The following is a 24,828-nucleotide window of genomic DNA, read 5'->3' on the forward strand; positions in this document are numbered from 1 at the left end:
GCTCTCTGCTGACATCTCTGTCCATTTTAGGAACTGTCCAGAGCAGCATATGTTTGCTATGGGGATTTTCTCCTACTCTGGACAGTTATTAAAATGGACAGAGATGTCAGCAGAGAGCACTGTGCTCGTGATTCAGCAGAGAGCTCTGTGTTCCAAAAGGAAAATAATTTCCTCTGTAGTATTTAGCAGCTAATAAGTAACGGAAGGATTAAGATTTTTTTTTTATAGAAGTCATTTCCAAATCTGTTTAACTTTGTGGCACCAGCTGATTTAAAAAAATAAAAAAATAAAAAAGTTTTCCACCGGAGTACCCCTTTAAGCTACAGTTCTAAACCATAGATCAGTGTTTCCTAACCTTAGTGCCTTCAGTTATTGCAAAACTACAACTCCCAGAATGCCCGGACAGCCATTGGTTGAGAGTTGTAGTTTTGCAACAGCTGGAGGCACTAAGTTTAGGAAACGCTGCCATAGATTATGCACTGGTATATTGAATGACAAACTCATCACTACTACATCAACATAGTGAGTATTATTTCTGGATTACATCATATTTATCTTTATTGGACATTTAGGGAAGAATGAGGTGTGGTAACAGCATGATGTCTGGTGCCACAGGCAGAGGAGCAGACAGGGAATGAATACAACTTGTGCAATAGTTTGTTGTGAAGTGAGATGTTCTGCAGCAGCTCTGGGTGGAGAATTGGCAGGATTGCTGTGGGATGGACGTAAGCAGGGTGGGAGGGCCATGATGAAGAGCTGAGGGGAAACAGTGCATTCTGGGAATCGCATTTACCAGACGTCAGAAGAGTCCTTTCCACGCAGTTGAAGACTTTTGTTACTATGTACCAGTACGTAAATGCCCTTAGCCTGGTGTCCATGATAACAGATTATGCTGCTGCCAAATTTTGCTCATAGAATATTCTCCCTATACTGGTACATTGTAACATATCCTCTGCTGTGTGACTGGCAAACAAAACAGACAGTAAGCGAAGATCTTAACAAAAAGAAAAAAAACACTAAATCTACCCAAAAATAGCAGAACTCGTCAGGATCCCATGATAAAGCTGATGCTGCACCTGATGGCTCCAGCGGATGAGCACCTACCTGGCATCCCCTTTGGATAGGTTGCTGTTGGAGGGGTAAAGGACGACCTGATCCTTCTCCACATCCACGACACATTTTGTGTGAAGGTCAAATTCTGGAAGAAAATAGTCAGAGTTAGAGCAGAATACACCTTCATCACCTTATCCCAGTTATACACCTCCCCTCCAGCTATCTGTATACTGCTGCTATCTGTATGGGATCAGGATATAGAGTAGTTATACACCTCCCCTCCTGCTTTATCTGTATACTGCCGCTATCTCTATAGGATCAGGATATATAGTAGTTATGCCCCTCCCCTCCAGCTTTATCTGTATACTGCTGCTATCTCTATAGGATCAGGATATATAGTAGTTATACACCTCCCCTCCAGCTACGTAGTAGCCGTCACACCCCCTCCCATAGACATGAATGGAGGGGGTGTGGCGGCTGTAGTCGTCAGTCCTCTGGCACGGAGCGGTATTCGCTCCGTGCACGGATGACTGGGTCGCCATATAGGAGTGGCAGGACCCTCGCGATCAGACATCTTAGGCTGCGTTCACACAGCCGTCTAGACCCATCCCGTTCTTCTCCCGTCAAAAATAAAAACAGGACAATAACGGATGCAGACGGATGTTATCCGTTTGGATCCGTTATTGTTCAGTTAATAAAATAAAAATAATATTTTTTGTTCCAAGCATGCTCAGAAATAAAAACAGATCAAAAAACGGATTGAAAAAACAGATGCAAATAAATGACATTAAAGGCTCATCTGTTTTCCATAGACTTCAATGTTAAATTTACTGTATCCGTTTTTTTTCTTCCATTATTTTTTTTGACTGAAGAAAAAAATACTGCAAAAAAAAAATTAAACGGGCGCAGACGGGTACAAACGGATGTGAACGGATTGTAAAAAAAAAAAAAAAAAATCCCATTGACATGAATGGGATTTTTTTTAAACACAGTTTTAAATCAATCAGTTTACAGCCTGCCAGAACGGAACCCAAACGGGGATTAAAAAACAAATAAAAAATAAATAAAAAAACAGGGACAGACTGCACCATTAGATGTTTTTCGGCAGAGTACCCCTTTAATTTCAGTCTTAGATGTAATATTTGTCTCCCACAAATAAAGTTCTCTTTTCAATTCCCTGAACTGATTTGCGTAATGTTTTTTGGTATCACTTTGATTTCTATGACGAGGCTCAATCTTCAGCCATTCCGTCTTGTAAGTGGTTCTCAGCCCACATCGTCCTGACATTTCGGGGTCAGCCCGGCGCCTTCCGCCTCAGCAGTTCCATCCTTTGTATCCGCCTCAGGCCCCCGTCCCCTCTTCAGCATATAAGTGCAAACTGGAGCCGGGCACTCTATATCCGGAGCCCCCCATGAGCCTGATATATAGAATATAATGCAGTTATCAGCGAGCGAGATTACTGGACAGCGGGCGACTGATACCATGGGGGGCTGCTGGGCACGTGCACTACAGATAAGACTCCATTATCACTTCTAAAGGTGACGGCAGATGAACCCCTGGTCTAGCCCAAGCTTGATAAATTACTCTTTATATCTAGAAGGATTGTAGAATGCTTCTCCGTCTGGTGACATTCTATCTATAGGTGGGAATGAAATGTGTGAAGTCACAGTATAATTTTGCCTTAAAGGGGTACTCCACTGGAAAACATTATTATTATTATTATTATTTGTTAATTTTTATTTTATTTATTTATTTTTTAAATGAACTGGTTCCAGAAAGTTAAACAGATTTGTAAATTACTTCTATAAAAAAAAATCTTAATCCTTCCAGGACTTATCAGCAGTTGTATGCTCCACGGGAAGTTATTTTTATTTAGAATTTCCTTTCTGACTGACCACAGTGCTCTCTGCTGACACCTCTGTCCGTGTCAGGAACTGTCCAGAGTAGGAGCAAAACCTCTCCTGCTCTGGACAGTTCCTGACATGGACAGAGGTGTCAGCAGAGAGCACTGTGGTCAGACAGAAAGGAAATTCAAAAAAAGAAAAGAATTTCATCTGTATATACAGAAGCTGATAAGTACTGGAAGGATTAAGATTTTTGAATAGAAGTCATTTACAAATCTGTTTACACTTTTTTGCACGAGTGGATTTAAAAAAAAAAAAAAAAAATATATAGTTTTCCACTGGTATACCCCTTTAAAGGGGTACTTTGCCCCTAGACATCTTATCACCTATCCAAGGGATAGGGGATAAGATGTCTGATCGCGGGGGTCCCGCTGCTACTGGGGACCCCCATGATCTCGGCTGCGGTACCCCAGACATCCGGTGTACGGAGTGAACTGGCGATGCGGGGTGGAGGCTCGTGAGGTCACGGTCACGCCCCGCTCATTACTTCTCGGCCACGCCCCCCTCAATGCAAGTCTATGGGAGGGGGCGTGACTACCGTCACGCCCCCTTCCATAGACTTGCATTGAGGGGGTGTGGGCGAGAAGTCAAGAGCCTCCGGCGCTGCACCCGATGCTGTAAACGAATGCGGGTGCAGCATGGAGATCTGGGGGGTCCCCAGCGGCCCCCATCCTTAGATAACCTTACATAGAAGATGTCTAGGGGCGGAGTACCCCTTTAATTTTGAAGCTTGACAACACCTCCTGACCACAATGGTGGAAAGGCTTGGAGGTAACTGGTTGGGATTCAAGTGCACAGGTGAATGATGGAGCAAGATGACAACCACACGAGCACTGCACATCACAGGGAGGCCAAGAGGAAGTCAACGGGGTGCGGAATGCCAGCCGGAGATACGCTGCACTGTTTACAAGGCCTGAATACTCATAGTAACTTTACAAGGGGATCAAAGTTCAGACTTCAGAGACTGAGGAGCGCAGAGGCGCAGGGCTGTCCTCAATCCATTCTCAATAATGGCCCAGATTTATCAAACTGTGTCAGGCCGGGTTCACACCACGTTTTTACAATATATTTCCCGTATCAGGTTTTTGTTTAAAAAAAAAAAAAAACGGATTCCTCAAAACCGGACTAAACTGTATCAAAACGTGTGTACAAACTTTAATCTGTATACGGTTTGTAGAATGATGTCCGGTTGCATCGGTTTTTAAGAAAAAAAAATACGTTTTTAACTTTTCACTCCATTATGAATAAAGTTTCACTTGTTTGATTGAAATTCCAAGAAAACAAACAAACTGTGCAAAGTCAAAAACTGTATGGTGCAAACCAGATGGAACCGTACGCACATGCGGTTCTGTATGGTTCCCATTGACTCCCATGTATATATAACAAAAAATAAATAAAAGGTACACGTTTCAAAATGGTTTTTCACCCAGACCGAAAACCATGGTAGACTACGGTTATGGGTAAGGGGAAAAAAAAAAAAACAACTGACAAAACCGTACAGGATGCAAAACGGACAAAACCGTACAGGATGCAAAACGGACAAAACCGTACAGGATGCAAAACGGACAAAACCGGATGCATCTTTTGGCACACGGTTTTCAATGGAGAGTCCATGCATACGGTTTTCAATACAGTTCCGTACGGTTTTCAATACGGTTCCGTGCGGTTTTCAATACGGTTCCGTGCGGTTTTCAATACGGTTCCGTGCGGTTTTCAATACGGTTCCGTGCGGTTTTCAATACGGTTCCGTGCGGTTTTCAATACGGTTCCGTGCGGTTTTCAATACGGTTCCGTGCGGTTTTCAATACGGTTCCGTGCGGTTTTCAATGCGGTTTTCAATACGGTTCCGTGCGGTTTTCAATACGGTTCCGTGCGGTTTTCAATACGGTTCCCTGCGGTTTTCAATACGGTTCCCTGCGGTTTTCAATACGGTTCCCTGCGGTTTTCAATACGGTTCCCTACGGTTTTGGGTATGGGGGGGAAAAAAAAAACTGACAAAACCGTACAGGATGCAAAACGGACACAACCGGATGCATCTTTTGGCGTACGGTTTCCAATACATACGGTTCCGTACGGTTTTCAATACATACGGTTCCGTACGGTTTTCAATACATACGGTTCCGTACGGTTTTCAATACATACGGTTCCGTACGGTTTCCAATACATACGGTTCCGTACGGTTTCCAATACATACGGTTCCGTACGGTTTTCAATACATACGGTTTCCAATACATACGGTTCCGTGCGGCTTTCCAATACGGTTCCGCACGGTTTCCAATACGGTTCCGCACGGTTTCCAATACGGTTCCGCACGGTTTCCAATACGGTTCCGCACGGTTTTCAATACGGTTCCGCACGGTTTTCAATACGGTTCCGCACGGTTTTCAATACGGTTCCGCACGGTTTTCAAATTCAAAAATGTATACGAGAACTGTATGCCAAAAATGTAGTGTGAACCCAGCCTGAGAGAAAAAGTGGAGCGATTTTCCCACAGCAGCCAATCACAGCTCAGCTAGTAAACTGTGGTAAAGTGAAAGCTGAGCTGTGATTGGTCCCTGTGGGAAAATCTCTCCACTCACTTTTTCTCTCACAGTTTGATAAATCTGGGTCTAAGGGGGGGGGGGGGGGGGGATTTATCAAAACCTGCGCAAAGGAAAAGTTGCTGAGTTGCCCATAGCAACCAATCAGATCGCTTCTTTCATTTAGCAGAAGCCTTGTTAAAAATGAAAGCAGTGATCTGATTGGTTGCTATGGGCAACGGGTCAACTATTCCTCTGCACAGGTTTTGATAAATCTTTGTCTATATCAGTGGTCTCCAACCTGCGGACCTCCAGAGGTTGCAAAACTACAACTCCCAGCATGCCCGGACAGCCGTTGGCTGTCCGGGCATGCTGGGAGTTGTAGTTTTGCAACCTCTGGAGGTCTGCAGGTTGGAGACCACTGACCTATATGATTACACAGATCTGACTACCATTAGGATAAATCTCCCATCAGAAATGTGCAATCTCTACTCGATACACAATCTTTGGCTGTCGGGCATGATGGGAGTTGTAGTTTTACAACAGCTGGAGAACTATAGATTGGGGAACACTGCGACAGAAAAAGATTGGGTAGGAAAATACTGATATGAAAAACCAGCACCCCTCTACATCACAAGGAAACTATGATGGAGTAAATCTATGGAAGTAAATATTAACATCCCGGACTCCAGACTGATACATTGTACATAGCTAGTCCTGCTCTCAGCTGAGAAGTGATACAATTGTATCCAGTCTAGACAATGCTCTGTGAGCTAAACATGCTGGACTCCAGACTGATACATTGTACATAGCTCGTCCTGCCCTCAGCTGAGAAGTGATACAATTGTATCCAGTCAAGACAATGCTCTGTGAGCTAAACATCCTGGACTCCAGACTGATACATTGTACATAACTAGTCCTGCTCTCAGCTGAGAAGTGATACAATTGTATCCAGTCTAGACAATGCTCTGTGAGCTAAACATCCTGGACTCCAGACTGATACATTGTACATAGCTCGTCCTGCCCTCAGCTGAGAAGTGATACAATTGTATCCAGTCTAGACAATGCTCTGTGAGCTAAACATCCTGGACTCCAGACTGATACATTGTACATAGCTAGTCCTGCTCTCAGCTGAGAAGTGATACAATTGTATCCAGTCTGGACAATGCTCTGTGAGCTAAACATCCCAGACCCCAGACTGATACATTGTACATAGCTCATCCTGCTCTCAGCTGAGAAGTGATACATTTGTATCCAGTCTAGACAATGCTCTGTGAGCTAAACATCCTGGACTCCAGACTGATACATTGTACAAAGCTAGTCCTGCTCTCAGCTGAGAAGTGATACAATTGTATCCAGTCTAGACAATGCTCTGTGAGCTAAACATCCTGGACTCCAGACTGATACATTGTACAAAGCTAGTCCTGCTCTCAGCTGAGAAGTGATACAATTGTATCCAGTCTGGACAATGCTCTGTGAGCTAAACATCCCAGACCCCAGACTGATACATTGTACATAGCTCATCCTGCTCTCAGCTGAGAAGTGATACATTTGTATCCAGTCTAGACAATGCTCTGTGAGCTAAACATCCTGGACTCCAGACTGATACATTGTACAAAGCTAGTCCTGCTCTCAGCTGAGAAGTGATACAATTGTATCCAGTCTAGACAATGCTCTGTGAGCTAAACATCCTGGACTCCAGACTGATACATTGTACAAAGCTAGTCCTGCTCTCAGCTGAGAAGTGATACAATTGTATCCAGTCAAGACAATGCTCTGTGAGCTAAACATCCTGGACTCCAGACTGATACATTGTACAAAGCTAGTCCTGCTCTCAGCTGAGAAGTGATACAATTGTATCCAGTCTAGACAATGCTCTGTGAGCTAAACATCCTGGACTCCAGACTGATACATTGTACATAACTAGTCCTGTTCTCAGCTGAGAAGTGATACAATTGTACAAACAGATGATCTGCCATTCACTTAAAACCAGAGTTTTTTCAAACAGTGTGCCTCCAGCTGTTGCAAAACTACAACCCACAGCATGCCTGGACAGCCGTTGGCTGTCCAGGCTTGCAGGGGGTTGTAGTTTTGGAACAGTTGGAGGCACCCTTTTTGTTAACTTCTAGATAAGAACGCGCTTTTCTTCTGCTGTCAGCTGATCTCGCTGACTATAAGGAGCGGGGGGGGGGGGGGGGGGGGGTTACGTGCTGGGCGGTCGGCTGCAGGCAGGGTGACATTAGGGCGGTCGGCTGCAGGCAGGGTGACATTTGTTCCGCTCAGACGCAGAGGCCCCGAGGACAGGATTCATCGGCCGCTGCTCGCCATCATCTACCGTCACGTCCCATTACAGTCCAAGATGCAGAATTGTGCAGAACATTAATCTGGGTGAAGACAGAAGACAACAGAGGACGCCAAGAACCGGGCTGTGACCTCCGAATGAGGAGACGGCCTGGAGATTTGGGCAAACTCCCAAGATTAAAAAGGTTACTCCCCCTAACCATCTGATAGGTGATAGCTAGCTGATCCATGGGGGTCCGACTGCTATGACCTACACTGATCATGAGGATGGAGGCCTCTATTTTAGAGATCCCACCGGCTATGACAGGGGTATACAATCAAAATTCAAAGAAGTTAAAAAATGTACCTGTAGGTAGTAGCAATCCCCCAAGACCCCCATCCCCTGTATGGAGTAACCAGGGCTGGTGCAAGGATTTTTGCCCCCCTAGCCAAAAGCTTTGCCGCCCTCTTATACCCCACCTTACTACTGGGGTGACGCACTGTAACAAACCCCCTCCTCATGTAATCTCCTTACTACTGGGGTGACACACTGTAACAAACCTCCTCCTCATTTAATCTCCTTACTACTGGGGTGACACACTGTAACAAACCTCCTCCTCATGTAATCTCCTTACTACTGGGGTGACACACTGTAACAAACCTCCTCCTCATGTAATCTCCTTACTACTGGGGTGACACACTGTAACAAACCTCCTCCTCATGTAATCTCCTTACTACTGGGGTGACACACTGTAACAAACCCCCTCCTCATGTAATCTCCTTACTACTGGGATGACACACTGTAACAAACCTCCTCCTCATGTAATCTCCTTACTACTGGGGTGACACACTGTAACAAACCTCCTCCTCATGTAATCTCCTTACTACTGGGGTGACACACTGTAACAAACCTCCTCCACATGTAATCAGCTACTTTGTCAGCTCCAGGCTGAGCGACTGGTTTAGATGCTGGTTGTCTAACTTTATTGCAGCAAGCAGAGCGGTGCCCCCATCAAGAGGGCGCTCTAGGCGGCTGCCTATTTTGCCTATAAGCAGAACCAGCCCTGGGAGCAGCACTCCACTCCCTCTGTACATAGTAGCAGCCCCCTATAAATAGTAGTAACCCCCCTGTAATTCATAGCAGCCCCCTCCCTCTGTAGAAGCACCCCGATTGACTAATGGTGCGGCATTATACTGAGTCACCTGTGACACCGCTGCCAGCGATTACACATGGTGCTCAGAAGGTGTGACCCAGCATTACAGGAGCCCGTCCTCCTCCTTCATCCCAGGATCGGCCTTATTACACACACTTGTATTCCGCTCATAAATAATACCGTCATCCCAGGCCACGAGCCGGAGGCAGGAAAACACTTGTATGGAGGGAAATTAAATCTGGAGTCGTTCCCACTCATATCCCTGATGTTATGAATGTTAAATGAATCGTGATCCCTTCTCTATATGCAAAAAAATCGCCTCCAGCCTCTTCCTCCAACCCCCACGTATAGAGGGAAGATTGTTCTACACAAGACGGAAATAGACCGCGGATAACATCCACTTATCTCCAAGATGTCCCAACCCTCATACACTGATAGTACTGTATTATAGTAGTTATATTCTTGTATATAGGAGCCAGTATTATAGTAGTTATATTCTTGTATATAGGAGGCAGTATTATAGTAGTTATATTCTTGTATATAGGAGGCAGTATTATAGTAGTTATATTCTTGTATATAGGAGGCAGTATTATAGTAGTTATATTCTTGTATATAGGAGCAGTATTATAGTAGTTATATTCTTGTATATAGGTGCAGTATTATAGTAGTTATATTCTTGTATATAGGAGCAGTATTATAGTAGTTATATTCTTGTATATAGGAGCAGTATTATAGTAGTTATATTCTTGTACAGAGGAGCAAGTATTTTATATTCTTGTATATAGGAGCAGTATTATAGTAGTTATATTCTTGTATATAGGAGGCAGTATTATAGTAGTTATATTCTTGTATATAAGAGCAGTATTATAGTAGTTATATTCTTGTATATACGAGACAGCATTATAGTAGTTATATTCTTGTATATAGGAGCAGTATTATAGTAGTTATATTCTTGTATATAGGAGCAGTATTATAGTAGTTATATTCTTGTATATAGGAGCAGTATTATAGTAGTTATATTCTTGTATATAGGAGCAGTATTATAGTAGTTATATTCTTGTACAGAGGAGCAAGTATTTTATATTCTTGTATATAGGAGCAGTATTATAGTAGTTATATTCTTGTATATAGGAGGCAGTATTATAGTAGTTATATTCTTGTATATAAGAGCAGTATTATAGTAGTTATATTCTTGTATATACGAGACAGCATTATAGTAGTTATATTCTTGTATATAGGAGCAGTATTATAGTAGTTATATTCTTGTATATAGGAGCAGTATTATAGTAGTTATATTCTTGTACACAGGAGCAGTATTATAGTAGTTATATTCTTGTATATAGGAGGCAGTATTATAGCAGTTATATTCTTGTATATAGGAGCAGTATTATAGTAGTTATATTCTTGTATATAGGGGCAGTATTATAGCAGTTATATTCTTGTATATAGGAGGCAGTATTATAGCAGTTATATTCTTGTATATAGGAGCAGTATTATAGTAGTTATATCCTTGTATATAGTAGCAGTATTATAGTAGTTATATTGTTGTATATAGGAGCAGTATTATAGTAGTTATATTCTTGTATATAGGAGCAGTATTATAGTAGTTATATTCTTGTATAAAGTAGGCAGTATTATAGTAGTTTTATTTTGTATATAGAAACAGTATTATAGTAGTTATATTCTTGTATATAGTAGGCAGTATTATAGTAGTTATATTTTTGTATATAGAAACAGTATTATAGTAGTTATATTCTTGTATATAGGGGCAGTATTATAGTAGTTATATTCTTGCATATAGGAGGCAGTATTATAGTAGTTATATTCTTGTATATAGGAGCAGTATTATAGTAGATATATTCTTGTATATAGGGGCAGTATTATAGTAGTTATATTCTTGCATATAGGAGGCAGTATTATAGTAGTTATATTCTTGTATATAGGAGGCAGTATTATAGTAGTTATATTCTTGTATATAGGAGCAGTATTATAGTAGTTATATTCTTGTATATAGGAGCAGTATTATAGTAGTTATATTCTTGTATATAGGAGCAGTATTATAGTAGTTATATTCTTGTATATAGAGCAGTATTATAGTAGTTATATTCTTGTATATAGGAGCAGTATTATAGTAGTTATATTCTTGTATATAGGAGCAGTATTATAGTAGGTATACTCTTGTATATAGGAGCAGTATTATAGTAGTTATATTCTTGTATATAGGAGCAGTATTATAGTAGTTATATTCTTGTATATAGGAGCAGTATTATAGTAGTTATATTCTTGTATATAGGAGCAGTATTATAGTAATTATATTCTTGTATATAGGAGCAGTATTATAGTAGGTATATTCTTGTATATAGGAGCAGTATTATAGTAGTTATATTCTTGTATATAGGAGCAGTATTATAGTAGTTATATTCTTGTATATAGGAGCAGTATTATAGTAATTATATTCTTGTATATAGGAGCAGTATTATAGTAGTTATATTCTTGTATATAGGAGCAGTATTATAGTAGTTATATTCTTGTATATAGGAGCAGTATTATAGTAGTTATATTCTTTTATATAGGAGCAGTATTATAGTAGGTATATTCTTGTATATAGGAGCAGTATTATAGTAGTTATATTCTTTTATATAGGAGCAGTATTATAGTAGTTATATTCTTGTATATAGGAGCAGTATTATACCAGTTATATTCTTGTATATAGGAGGTAATATTATAGTAGTTATATTCTTGTATATAGGAGCAGTATTATAGCCGTTATATTCTTGTATATAGGAGCAGTATTATAGTAGGTATATTCTTGTATATAGGAGCAGTATTATAGTAGTAACATATTTGTCCATTTACTTTTTTCTCACGTCTGTCAATAGCTTTAGGCTTTTCCCCTGTCATGTGCTACAAATCCATGAAGCATTTTAGATGAGACATAACTGGATAACTCTGTTTGCACATAATAATACATACCAGGACAAGCTGTAACAGGGAAGCCTGTCATTCTACGCCAAACATGGAGATAATTCCAATTAAAAAAGACAAAAAGTTCTTATCATTGCACTAATGGAAATCTTTATCACTCACAGGGAAGGGTCTTTTTTATTTCACTCTACACCAGGGTGCCTCCAACTGTTGTAAAACTACAACTTCCAGCATGCACTCCGCACCCCTGCATACAGTAGCGCATGTATTATGCAGTGGAGCACTTACCAAACCCTTCTCTCCTCTGACATTCAGAGTCAACAAAGACTCAAGAAGTCATCGTACACAAAGATCGCTGTTTACCAACTAGTGAGCCTCCAGCTGTTGCAAAACTACAACTCCCAGCATGCCCAGACATTACAAGTAACCCAGCTTTCCAAGAGCCAAATAACTAAGAAATTAGCAGTATTATAGTTGTTATATTCTTACACATTCTGGTATCATCTGTCTTTCACGAGTCTGGGAAAGTTAGACGAAAACACCTGCTGCAGTATTATAGAGACTACATTACAAGATATCCAGCTTTCCAGAAGTCAGATAACTAAGAAATATATGAATAGTATTCTTGCGGTCTTATAGACAGCGTCTGAGGCTTCGGACATGCGATTTTGGGGCCCCCGAAGGGAAGTGCAATGGTTGCGGGATATCTAAGAAGCTTTCAGGAACTCTCCTCCATCCTGTCCACGGTTTCCTTCTCTGCATCTCTTGTTTGGTCAACAACGCCAAAGTGTTCTGTAAAAACATCCGTGACATCAGCGCAATGAATACCGTGCGGAATAGCTGTGAGACATACCTATTAGAGGTTTATAGGCGCGGAGTCCGCTCTGTCATCCAGCTTTACACACACCGCTCAGCCTAAAATGGGAGCAAAACATCTGACCCTGTGTAGTGTCACCTAAGGGGAAGCACCGCCCGGGATGACCCTAGGGGCTGCATTTGGGTCATATATGGTCTTTAACTTTTTGTACCTCAAAAATAAAAAACTTACAAAGTGGAAACCATCAACCAGCAGGGTAACCCAACCTTATACTCAAGTGCACCATAGAGAGCCCCAGCCCCCTTCCCCCATATTACAGTAGAAAGCACCAGCCCCCCCTATAAGAGTAGAAAGCACCAGCCCCCCCCATTTTACAGTAGAAAGCACCAGCCCCCCCCCCCCCATATTACAGTAGAAAGCACCAGCCCCCCCCCCCCATATTACAGTAGAAAGCACCAGCCCCCCTCCCCCACATTACAGTAGAAAGAACCAGCCCCCCCCCCCATTTTACAGTAGAAAGAACCAGCCCCCCCCCCATTTTACAGTAGAAAGAACCAGCCCCCCCCCCATTTTACAGTAGAAAGAACCAGCCCCCCCATATTAGAGTAGAGAGCACCAGCCCCCCCCCCCATATTACAGCACAGAGCACCAGGCACCCCCCCCTATATTACAGTAGAGAGCCCCAGACCCCCCTATATTACAGCAGAGAGCACCAGGCACCCCCCTATATTACAGCAGAGAGCACCAGGCACCCCCCTATATTACAGCAGAGAGCACCAGGCACCCCCCCATATTACAGCAGAGAGCACCAGGCACCCCCCCCTATATTACAGCAGAGAGCACCAGGCCCCCCCTATATTACAGCAGAGAGCCCCAGGCACCCCCCCTATATTACAGCAGAGAGCCCCAGCCCCCCCCCTATATTACAGTAGAGAGCACCAGCCCCCTCCCCCCTATATTACAGCAGAGAGCACCAGGCACCCCCTATATTACAGCAGAGAGCACCAGGCACCCCCCTATATTACAGCAGAGAGCACCAGGCACCCCCCCCATATTACAGCAGAGAGCACCAGGCACCCCCCCTATATTACAGCAGAGAGCACGAGGCCCCCCCTATATTACAGCAGAGAGCCCCAGGCACCCCCCCTATATTACAGCAGAGAGCCCCAGCCCCAGCCCCCCCCCCCTATATTACAGTAGAGAGCACCAGCCCCCTCCCCCCTATATTACAGTAGAGAGCACCAGCCCCCTCCCCCCTATATTACAGTAGAGAGCACCAGCCCCCTCCCCCCTATATTACAGTAGAGAGCACCAGCCCCCTCCCCCTATATTACAGTAGAGAGCACCAGCCCCCCCCCTATATTACAGTAGAGAGCACCAGCCCCCCCCCCTATATTACAGTAGAGAGCACCAGCCCCCCCCCCCTATATTACAGTAGAGAGCACCAGCCCCCCCCCTATATTACAGTAGAGCGCACCAGCCCCCCCCCTATATTACAGTAGAGCGCACCAGCCCCCCCCCTATATTACAGTAGAGCGCACAGCCCCCCCCCTATATTACAGTAGAGAGCCCCAGCCCCCCCCCCTATATTACAGTAGAGAGCCCCAGCCCCAGCCCCCCCCCCCTATATTACAGTAGAGAGCCCCAGCCCCCCCCCCTATATTACAGTAGAGAGCCCCAGCCCCCCCCCCCCCATATTACAGTAGAGAGCACCAGCCCCCCCCCCCTATATTACAGTAGAGAGCACCAGCCCCCCCCCTATATTACAGTAGAGAGCACCAGCCCCCCCTATATTACAGTAGAGAGCACCAGCCCCCCCTATATTACAGTAGAGAGCACCAGCCCCCCCCTATATTACAGTAGAGAGCACCAGCCCCCCCCCTATATTACAGTAGAGAGCACCAGCCCCCCTATATTACAGTAGAGAGCACCAGCCCCCCCCCCCTATATTACAGTAGAGAGCACCAGCCCCCCCCCTATATTACAGTAGAGAGCACCAGCCCCCCCCCCCCTATATTACAGTAGAGAGCACCAGCCCCCCCCCCCTATATTACAGTAGAGAGCACCAGCCCCCCCCCCCCTATATTACAGTAGAGAGCACCAGCCCCCCCCTATATTACAGTAGAGAGCACCAGTCCCCCCCATATTACAGTAGTGAGCACCAGCCCCCCCCCCTATATTACAGTAGAGAGCACCAGCCCCCCCTATATTACAGTAGAGAGCACCAGCCCCCCCCCCCCCCCTATATTACAGCAAAGAGCCCCAGGCCCCCCTATATTACAGCAGAGAGCACCAGCCCCCCCCTATATTACAGTAGAGAGCACCAGGCCCCCTATATTACAGCAGAGAGCCCCAGACACCCCCCTATATTACAGTAGAGAGCACCCGCGCCCCCCCCTATATTACAGTAGAGAGCACCAGCCCCCCCTATATTACAGTAGAGAGCACCAGCCCCCCCCTATATTACAGTAGAGAGCACCAGCCCCCCCTATATTACAGTAGAGAGCACCAGCCCCCCCCTATATTACAGTAGAGAGCACCAGCCCCCCCCTATATTACAGTAGAGAGCACCAGCCCCCCCTATATTACAGTAGAGAGCACCAGCCCCCCCCCATATTACAGTAGAGAGCACCAGCCCCCCCCCCTATATTACAGTAGAGAGCACCAGCCCCCCCCCCTATATTACAGTAGAGAGCACCAGCCCCCCCCTATATTACAGTAGAGAGCACCAGCCCCCCCCTATATTACAGTAGAGAGCACCAGCCCCCCTATATTACAGTAGAGAGCACCAGCCCCCCCCTATATTACAGTAGAGAGCACCAGCCCCCCCTATATTACAGTAGAGAGCACCAGCCCCCCTATATTACAGTAGAGAGCACCAGCCCCCCTATATTACAGTAGAGAGCACCAGCCCCCCTATATTACAGTAGAGAGCACCAGCCCCCCTATATTACAGTAGAGAGCACCAGCCCCCCCCCCCTATATTACAGTAGAGAGCACCAGCCCCCCCCCCCCCCTATATTACAGCAAAGAGCCCCAGGCCCCCCTATATTACAGCAGAGAGCACCAGCCCCCCCCCCTATATTACAGTAGAGAGCACCAGGCCCCCTATATTACAGCAGAGAGCCCCAGCCACCCCCCTATATTACAGTAGAGAGCACCCGCGCTCCCCTATATTACAGTAGAGAGCACCAGCCCCCCCCCATATTACAGTAGAGAGCACCAGCCCCCCCTATATTACAGTAGAGAGCACCAGCCCCCCCCCCTATATTACAGTAGAGAGCACCAGCCCCCCCCCCTATATTACAGTAGAGAGCACCAGCCCCCCCCCTATATTACAGTAGAGAGCACCAGCCCCCCCCCCCTATATTACAGTAGAGAGCACCAGCCCCCCCCCCTATATTACAGTAGAGAGCACCAGCCCCCCCTATATTACAGTAGAGAGCACCAGCCCCCCCCCCTATATTACAGTAGAGAGCACCAGCCCCCCCCCCCCTATATTACAGTAGAGAGCACCAGCCCCCCCCCCCCCCTATATTACAGTAGAGAGCACCAGCCCCCCCCTATATTACAGTAGAGAGCACCAGCCCCCCCTATATTACAGTAGAGAGCACCAGCCCCCCCCATATTACAGTAGAGAGCACCAGCCCCCCCCCCCCTATATTACAGTAGAGAGCACCAGCCCCCCCCCCCCTATATTACAGCAAAGAGCCCCAGGCCCCCCTATATTACAGCAGAGAGCACCAGCCCCCCCCGCCCTATATTACAGTAGAGAGCACCAGGCCCCCTATATTACAGCAGAGAGCCCCAAGCACCCCCCCTATATTACAGTAGAGAGCACCAGCCCCCCCCCTATATTACAGTAGAGAGCACCAGCCCCCCCCCTATATTACAGTAGAGAGCACCAGCCCCCCCCCCCTATATTACAGTAGAGAGCACCAGCCCCCCCCCCCTATATTACAGTAGAGAGCACCAGCCCCCCCCCCCTATATTACAGTAGGGAGCACCAGCCCCCCCCCCTATATTACAGTAGAGAGCACCAGCCCCCCCCCTATATTACAGTAGAGAGCACCAGCCCCCCCCCCCCTATATTACAGTAGAGAGCACCAGCCCCCCCCCCTATATTACAGTAGAGAGCACCAGCCCCCCCCCCCTATATTACAGTAGAGAGCACCAGCCCCCCCCCTATATTACAGTAGAGAGCACCAGCCCCCCCCCTATATTACAGTAGAGAGCACCAGCCCTACCCCCTATATTACAGTAGAGAGCACCAGCCCTACCCCCTATATTACAGTAGAGAGCACCAGCCCCCCCCCTATATTACAGTAGAGAGCACCAGCCCCCCCCCTATATTACAGTAGAGAGCACCAGCCCCCCCCTATATTACAGTAGAGAGCACCAGCCCCCCCTATATTACAGTAGAGAGCACCAGCCCCCCCCTATATTACAGTAGAGAGCACCAGCCCCCCCATATTACAGTAGAGAGCACCAGCCCCCCCCATATTACAGTAGAGAGCACCAGCCCCCCCCCTATATTACAGCAGAGAGCACCAGCCCCCCCCCCCCCTATATTACAGTAGAGAGCACCAGGCCCCCTATATTACAGCAGAGAGCCCCAGGCACCCCCCCTATATTACAGTAGAGAGCACCCGCGCCCCCCCCCTATATTACAGTAGAGAGCACCCGCCCCCCCCCCTATATTACAGTAGAGAGCACCAGCCCCCCCCCCCCTATATTACAGTAGAGAGCACCAGCCCCCCCCTATATTACAGTAGAGAGCACCAGCCCCCCCCCCCCTATATTACAGTAGAGAGCACCAGCCCCCCCCCCTATATTACAGTAGAGAGCACCAGCCCCCCCCCTATATTACAGTAGAGAGCACCAGCCCCCCCTATATTACAGTAGAGAGCACCAGCCCCCCCTATATTACAGTAGAGAGCACCAGCCCCCCCCATATTACAGTAGAGAGCACCAGCCCCCCCCATATTACAGTAGAGAGCACCAGCCCCCCCCCTATATTACAGTAGAGAGCACCAGGCCCCCTATATTACAGCAGAGAGCCCCAGGCACCCCCCCTATATTACAGTAGAGAGCACCAGGCCCCCTATATTACAGTAGAGAGCCCCAGGCACCCCCCCTATATTACAGTAGAGAGCACCAGCCCCCCCCCTATATTACAGTAGAGAGCACCAGCCCCCCCCCTATATTACAGTAGAGAGCACCAGCCCCCCCCCCTATATTACAGTAGAGAGCACCAGCCCCCCCCCCTATATTACAGTAGAGAGCACCAGCCCCCCCCCCTATATTACAGTAGAGAGCACCAGCCCCCCCCCCTATATTACAGTAGAGAGCACCAGGCCCCCCTATATTACAGCAGAGAGCACCAGGCCCCCCTATATTACAGCAGAGAGCACCAGGCCCCCCTATATTACAGCACAGAGCACCAGGCCCCCCCTATATTACAGCACAGAGCACTAGGCCCCCCTATATTACAGCAGAGAGCACCAGGCCCCCTATATTACAGCAGAGAGCACCAGCCCCCCCCCTATATTACAGCTGAGAGCACCAGGCCCCCTATATTACAGCACAGAGCACCAGGCCCCCTATATTACAGCAGAGAGCACCAGGCCCCCTATATTACAGCACAGAGCACCAGCCCCCTATATTACAGCTGAGAGCACCAGACCCCCCCCCCCCCTATATTACAGCAGAGAGCCCCAGGCCCCCTATATTACAGCACAGAGCACCAGGCCCCCTATATTACAGCAGAGAGCACCAGGCCCCCCTATATTACAGCAGAGAGCACCAGGCCCCCCTATATTACAGCAGAGAGCACCAGACCCCCCCCCCTATATTACAGCACAGAGCACCAGGCCCCCCTATATTACAGCAGAGAGCCCCAGGCCCCCCTATATTACAGCAGAGAGCCCCAGGCCCCCCTATATTACAGCACAGAGCACCAGGCCCCCTATATTACAGCTGAGAGCACCAGGCCCCCTATATTACAGCAGAGAGCACCAGGCCCCCCTATATTACAGCTGAGAGCACCAGGCCCCCCTATATTACAGCTGAGAGCACCAGGCCCCCCTATATTACAGCTGAGAGCACCAGGCCCCCTATATTACAGCTGAGAGCACCAGGCCCCCCTATATTACAGCAGAGAGCACCAGGCCCCCTATATTACAGCTGAGAGCACCAGGCCCCCTATATTACAGCAGAGAGCACCAGGCCCCCCTATATTACAGCTGAGAGCACCAGGCCCCCCTATATTACAGCTGAGAGCACCAGGCCCCCTATATTACAGCTGAGAGCCCCAGGCCCCCCTATATTACAGCACAGAGCACCAGGCCCCCTATATTACAGCTGAGAGCACCAGGCCCCCTATATTACAGCAGAGAGCACCAGGCCCCCCTATATTACAGCTGAGAGCACCAGGCCCCCCTATATTACAGCTGAGAGCACCAGGCCCCCCTATATTACAGCAGAGAGCACCAGGCCCCCCTATATTACAGCACAGAGCACCAGGCCCCCCTATATTACAGCACAGAGCACCAGGCCCCCCTATATTACAGCACAGAGCACCAGCCCCCCCCTATATTACAGCAGAGAGCACCAGGCCCCCCTATATTACAGCAGAGAGCACCAGGCCCCCCCTATATTACAGCAGAGAGCACCAGGCCCCCCTATATTACAGCAGAGAGCACCAGGCCCCCCCCTATATTACAGTAGAGAGCACCAGGCCCCCCCTATATTACAGCAGAGAGCACCAGGCCCCTCCTATATTACAGCAGAGAGCACCAGGCCCCCCCTATATTACAGTAGAGAGCACCAGGCCCCCCCTATATTACAGCAGAGAGCACCAGGCCCCCCCCCCTATATTACAGTAGAGAGCACCAGCCCCCCCTATATTACAGCAGAGAGCACCAGGCCCCCTATATTACAGCACAGAGCACCAGGCCCCCCTATATTACAGCAGAGAGCACCAGGCCCCCTATATTACAGCACAGAGCACCAGGCCCCCCCTATATTACAGTAGAGAGCACCAGGCCCCCCCTATATTACAGCAGAGAGCACCAGGCCCCCCCCCCTATATTACAGTAGAGAGCACCAGGCCCCCCCTATATTACAGCAGAGAGCACCAGGCCCCCTATATTACAGCAGAGAGCACCAGGCCCCCCTATATTACAGCAGAGAGCACCAGGCCCCCTATATTACAGCACAGAGCACCAGGCCCCCCCTATATTACAGCAGAGAGCACCAGGCCCCCTATATTACAGCACAGAGCACCAGGCCCCCCCTATATTACAGCAGAGAGCAACAGGCCCCCCTATATTACAGCTGAGAGCACCAGGCCCCCCCCCCTATATTACAGCTGAGAGCACCAGGCCCCCCTATATTACAGCTGAGAGCACCAGACCCCCCTATATTACAGCAGTTTTAAAATATTCCAAGTAAAGTTTATTCTTCCAGCACAAGATGGCTGATAGCAGAGAACAATAGCCTACATCATACTGGATTATCCTCTATGTAAACCAGCAGTCTTCAAACTGTGGCCCTCCAGCTGTTGCAAAACTACAACTCCCAGCATGCCCGGACAGCCAACGGCTGTCCGGGCATGCTGGGAATTGTAGTTTTGTAACATCTGGAGGGCCACAGTTTGAAGACCAATGATGTAACCCATGAATGATCGGCTCAGGAATAGACCAGTAGTGAAGAATCATCCAGCACCGGATCTCAGAACATTTCAGCCCATGCAGCAGATTCTCGGTGGGAATCCATATTTTCCACAGCTCGTCCATTAGTCGCCGACTCCGGGTATTGATCATTTGTGGCTCAGACTGATGGCGGGAAGTCCCCATTAGTTACGCCTCATCTAAAGGGGTACTCCGGTGGAAAACTAAATAGAATTGTTTTTCAAATGAACTGTTACCAAAAAGTTAAAACAGATTTGTAAATTACTTCTATTAAAAAATATGAATCCTTCCAGTACTTATCAGCTGCTGTATGCTACAGAGAAGGTTCCTTTCTTTTTGAATGTCCTTTCTGTCTGACCACAGTGCTCTCTGCTGACACCTCTGTCCATTTTAGGAACTGTCCAGAGTAGGAGCAAATCCCCATAGCAAACCTCTCCTGCTCTGATCAGTTCCTAAAATGGACAGAGGTGTCAGCAGAGAGCACTGTGGTCAGACAGAAAGGAAATTCAAAAAGAAAAGGACTTCCTCTGGAAAAAAAAAAAGCAGCTGATAAATACTGGAAGGATTAAGATTTTTAAATAGAAGTAATTTACAAATCTGTTCAACTTCCTGGCAACAGTTGATTTAAAAAAATAAATAAAAAATGTTTTACACCGGAGTACCCCTTTAAGAGCAGGTCTGTTTACTCCATTCAGACAAGCTTTGGGGAGCAGCACTGGCAGCCATATTGGTACCCAGCTTTCCCAGGACCGATACAACAGATCCACCCAGACTCTTGTCGGTTCTTTCGGCCCCTTTAACACTCACAGAGACTGACAGAGTGATTCACAGGAGGCGGGCGACAATTATGGGCGTAAAAAGCTTTATTAGGGCGAGTCACCAGCAGGAGGGATAGGGATAGTCACAACCCAGAAATACTCTCCAGTATGTATCTAACCCAGTGTTTCCCAACCAGGGTGCCTCCAGCAGTTGCAAAACTACAACTCCCAGCATGCCCGGATAGCCAAAGGCTGTCCGGGCATGCTGGGAGTTGTAGTTTTGCAACAGCTGGAGGCACCCTGGTTGGGAAACACTGATCTAAGCTGAGCATGTGGGATACCACACTGCTCAACAGTATAGCTAAGCTTAGCACACGTAAAACTGTGCTACTTAATTGTGTATCTAAGCCTAATGTATGTGATACTGTGCTGTTTAATTGTGTCTCAAATCCTAAAATGTGTGATACTGTGCTGCTTAACTGTGTAAGCAAATCCTGTGTGTATCTAAGCCAATCATGTGTGATTCTGTGCTGCTTAACTGTGTATCTAAGCCAATCATGTGTGATTCTATGCTGCTTAACTGTGTATCTAAGCCAAGCATGTGTGATACTGTGCTGCTTAACTGTGTATCTAAGCCAAACATGTGTGATTCTGTGCTGCTCAGCTATTTACCTAGGCCAATCATGCGCGATACTACCTCCTGAGCCATTATATGATGGCCTGTCATGTGTGGTACTGTCTGCTGAACTACCATATCTAAGCTTGTGATGAGTGATACAGTCTGCTGAGCCAAGGTATCTAAGCCTATCATGTGTTATACGGTGTGCTGAGCAAAAGTATCAAAGCCTATCATGTCTAGTACTGTTTGCTGAACCAAGGTATCTAAGCCTATCATGTGTAATACTGTATGCAGAACCGCTGGGACAGAGCCATCAAATGTGATACCCTCTGATAAGGTGCTGTATCTAAGCCTATCATGAGTGATGATGATGTGCTGGTAAGTCCAAATTTTGTATCTAAGCTTATTATGTGCTATACTGTCTGCAGAGTCTTGTCTCTACACCTGTGTGTGATACTGTCTGCAGAGCCAAGGTATCTAAGCCTATTACGTGTAATACTGTTTGCTGAGCCGCTGTGTCCGAGCCATTAAGCGTGATACTGTCTGATAAGGTGCTGTATCTAAGCGTATCATGTGTGATGATGATGTGCTGTGGAGAACTGTGTCTTAAGTCTAAACCTTGTATCTAAGCTGATATGTGGAGTACTTTCTGCTGAGTCCTGTATCTAAGCCTTTTATGTGTGATGATGATGTGCTGGTGAGAGGTGTGTCAGCTAAACCTTGTATCTAAACTTATATGTGATACTGTCTGCTGAGACAAGGTATCTTAGCCGATCATGTGTAATACTGTCTGCTGAGCAAAGGTATCTAAGCCGACCATGTGTGATACTGTCTGCTGAGCCAAGGTTTCTAAGCAGATCATGTGTGATACTGTCTGCTGAGCCAATGTATCTAAGCTGATCATGTACAGTATTGCCTTTTGAGCCAAGGTATCTAAGCAGATCATGTGTGATATTGCCTGTAGAGCCAAGGTATCTAAGCCAATCATGTGAGATACTGTCTGTTGAGCCAAGGTTTCTAAGCCGGACATGTGTGATACTGTCTGCTGAGCCAAGGTATCCAAGCCAATCATGTTTGACACTGTCTGTTGAGCCAAGGTATCTAAGTTTATCATGTGTGATACTGCCGGCTGAGCCAAGGTATCTAAGCCAATCATGTAATACTGTCTGCTGAGCTGCCAGGTCCCAGCAATCAAGTGAGATACTTGTGATGGTGAGAGGTGTGTCTTTAGTCCAAGCTAATTATGTGCGATACAGTCTGCCAAGTCATGTATCTAAGCCTCATGCATGATACAATCTGTCAACCAGTGTGCCTCCAGCTGTTGCAAAACTACAACTCCCAGCATGCCCGGACAGCCGAAGGCTGTCCGGGCATGCTGGGAGTTGTAGTTTTGCAACAGCTGGAGGCACCCCACTCTGGCTGATAACACAGAACAATAGAGCGTGGTGAATTATTCAGCTGTAAGCATTAGAGCAGTGTGATGTGTCTGTATGAAGGATCTTGATTCTATCACACACGTGTTTTAGGTTTAATATCCGCGTGTACATCCCAGGACCCCCCACCCCTTCTCTCCCTCCCTCCCTCGGACCCCCGTACATCAGGTCTGGATGCATTCAGCTCATCAATTCCAGGAATGTCTCCTTTATGTAGCCTAAATTCAGTCCAGCCCATCCACCCATAGGCAGAAAACTATTACCTATCTGCATCTGGGCCCTCGTAACTGAAGGGGGCACCGTCTGCCACATAACACATATAGGTGGGGGGGGGGGGGGGTGATGCTGTACAAGATTTTCATTAGAGTCCATGAGCTTTAAATGACCTTTAGGCTAGGGTTCACACTGCGGAATCTCCGGGCGGAAAATTTCCGCGTGCGGCCAGCGCGGATTTCCGCCTGAAGAAAGAGCAACGCCATTCTTCAGGCGGAAATTTCCAAGCGGATTTTCCGTTCACAAATTCCGAAGTGTGAATTTGTGAACGGAAACCCATTCACTACACTTTACATTTTAGCAAGCGGAATTTCTGCCTGCAATATCAAAGCGGAATTGCAGGCGGAAATTCCGTAGTCTGAACCCGGCCTTAAAGAAGTATTCCCATCCAAGAATTCCCCTTTAAGGTCGGGTCCACAATTTGCATAAAAAAATTCCGCCAAAGAATGCAGAGTATAAATTCACTAAAAGAAGTCATTGAGGATCCTGAGGGGCTGGATATTACTGACCGTCAGCTATAGATAAAATGGGGAAAAGTTGCCCGTAGCAACCAATCAGATCGCTTCTTTCATTTTCCACAGGCCTAAAGTTGCTGAGATGCCCATAGCAACCAATCAGATCGCTTCTTTCATTTTTCACAGGCCTAAAGTTGCTGAGTTGCCCATAGCAACCAATCAGATCGCTTCTTTCATTTTTCACAGCCCTAAAGTTGCTGAGTTGCCCATAGCAACCAATGAGATCGCTTCTTTCATTTTTCACAGGCCTAAAGTTGCTGAGTTGCCCATAGCAACCAATCAGATCGCTTCTTTCATTTTTCACAGCCCTAAAGTTGCTGAGTTGCCCATAGCAACCAATGAGATCGCTTCTTTCATTTTTCACAGGCCTAAAGATGCTGAGTTGCCCATAGCAACCAATCAGATCACTTTCATTTTTCAGAGGCCTAAAGGCCTGTGAAAAATGAAAGAAGCGATCTGATTGGTTGCTATGGGCAACTCAGCAACTTTTCCTCTGCACTGGATTTGATAAATCTCCCTCACTGTTCACACTGTACAGCGCCCTGGAACTAAAGGCAATATTAAAAAATAATATAATAATAATAATTGGGGGTCTTCAGACTGCACGTTGGCTGTCCGGGCATGCTGGGAGTTGTAGTTTTGCAACAGCTGGAGGCACCCTGGTTGGGAAAGAGTGAATTGTGATGTGTAACAAAATGAAGGGGGATTCTGTTTGTATGTGAATTAAGTCTGAAGTTCTGCAACTATTTTGTGTTTGGAGACCTCTGCTAGCTGTCAGTGAACGTTCTCCTTTAAATCAATAGGCTGAAAACTACGACCCAGTAGTTCTTATAGCAGAGGGTTTGTTACAGCCCTAGAGAGACATGTAGCGCTGATCTTCTATC

General features: G+C 46.5%; 1 protein-coding gene across 3 annotated transcripts in view; it reads right to left on the reverse strand.

Moving 5' to 3' along the window:
• KIF13B (kinesin family member 13B) overlaps nucleotides 1–24,828 on the reverse strand; it is a 235,107-nt gene that overhangs the window by 204,908 nt on the left and 5,371 nt on the right. For all 3 annotated transcript variants that reach the window (XR_008890892.1, XM_056563817.1, XM_056563818.1), the window contains exon 2: nucleotides 1,105–1,198. Coding sequence is in view for 2 of the 3 variants with exons in the window: in XM_056563817.1 (XP_056419792.1) it covers nucleotides 1,105–1,198 (94 nt within the window). In the remaining variant the exon portion in view is untranslated. The remainder of the gene's footprint in view (nucleotides 1–1,104; nucleotides 1,199–24,828) is intronic.

This window comes from Hyla sarda, chromosome 3, assembly GCF_029499605.1.
Source record: "Hyla sarda isolate aHylSar1 chromosome 3, aHylSar1.hap1, whole genome shotgun sequence".
Lineage (NCBI taxonomy): Eukaryota > Metazoa > Chordata > Amphibia > Anura > Hylidae > Hyla > Hyla sarda.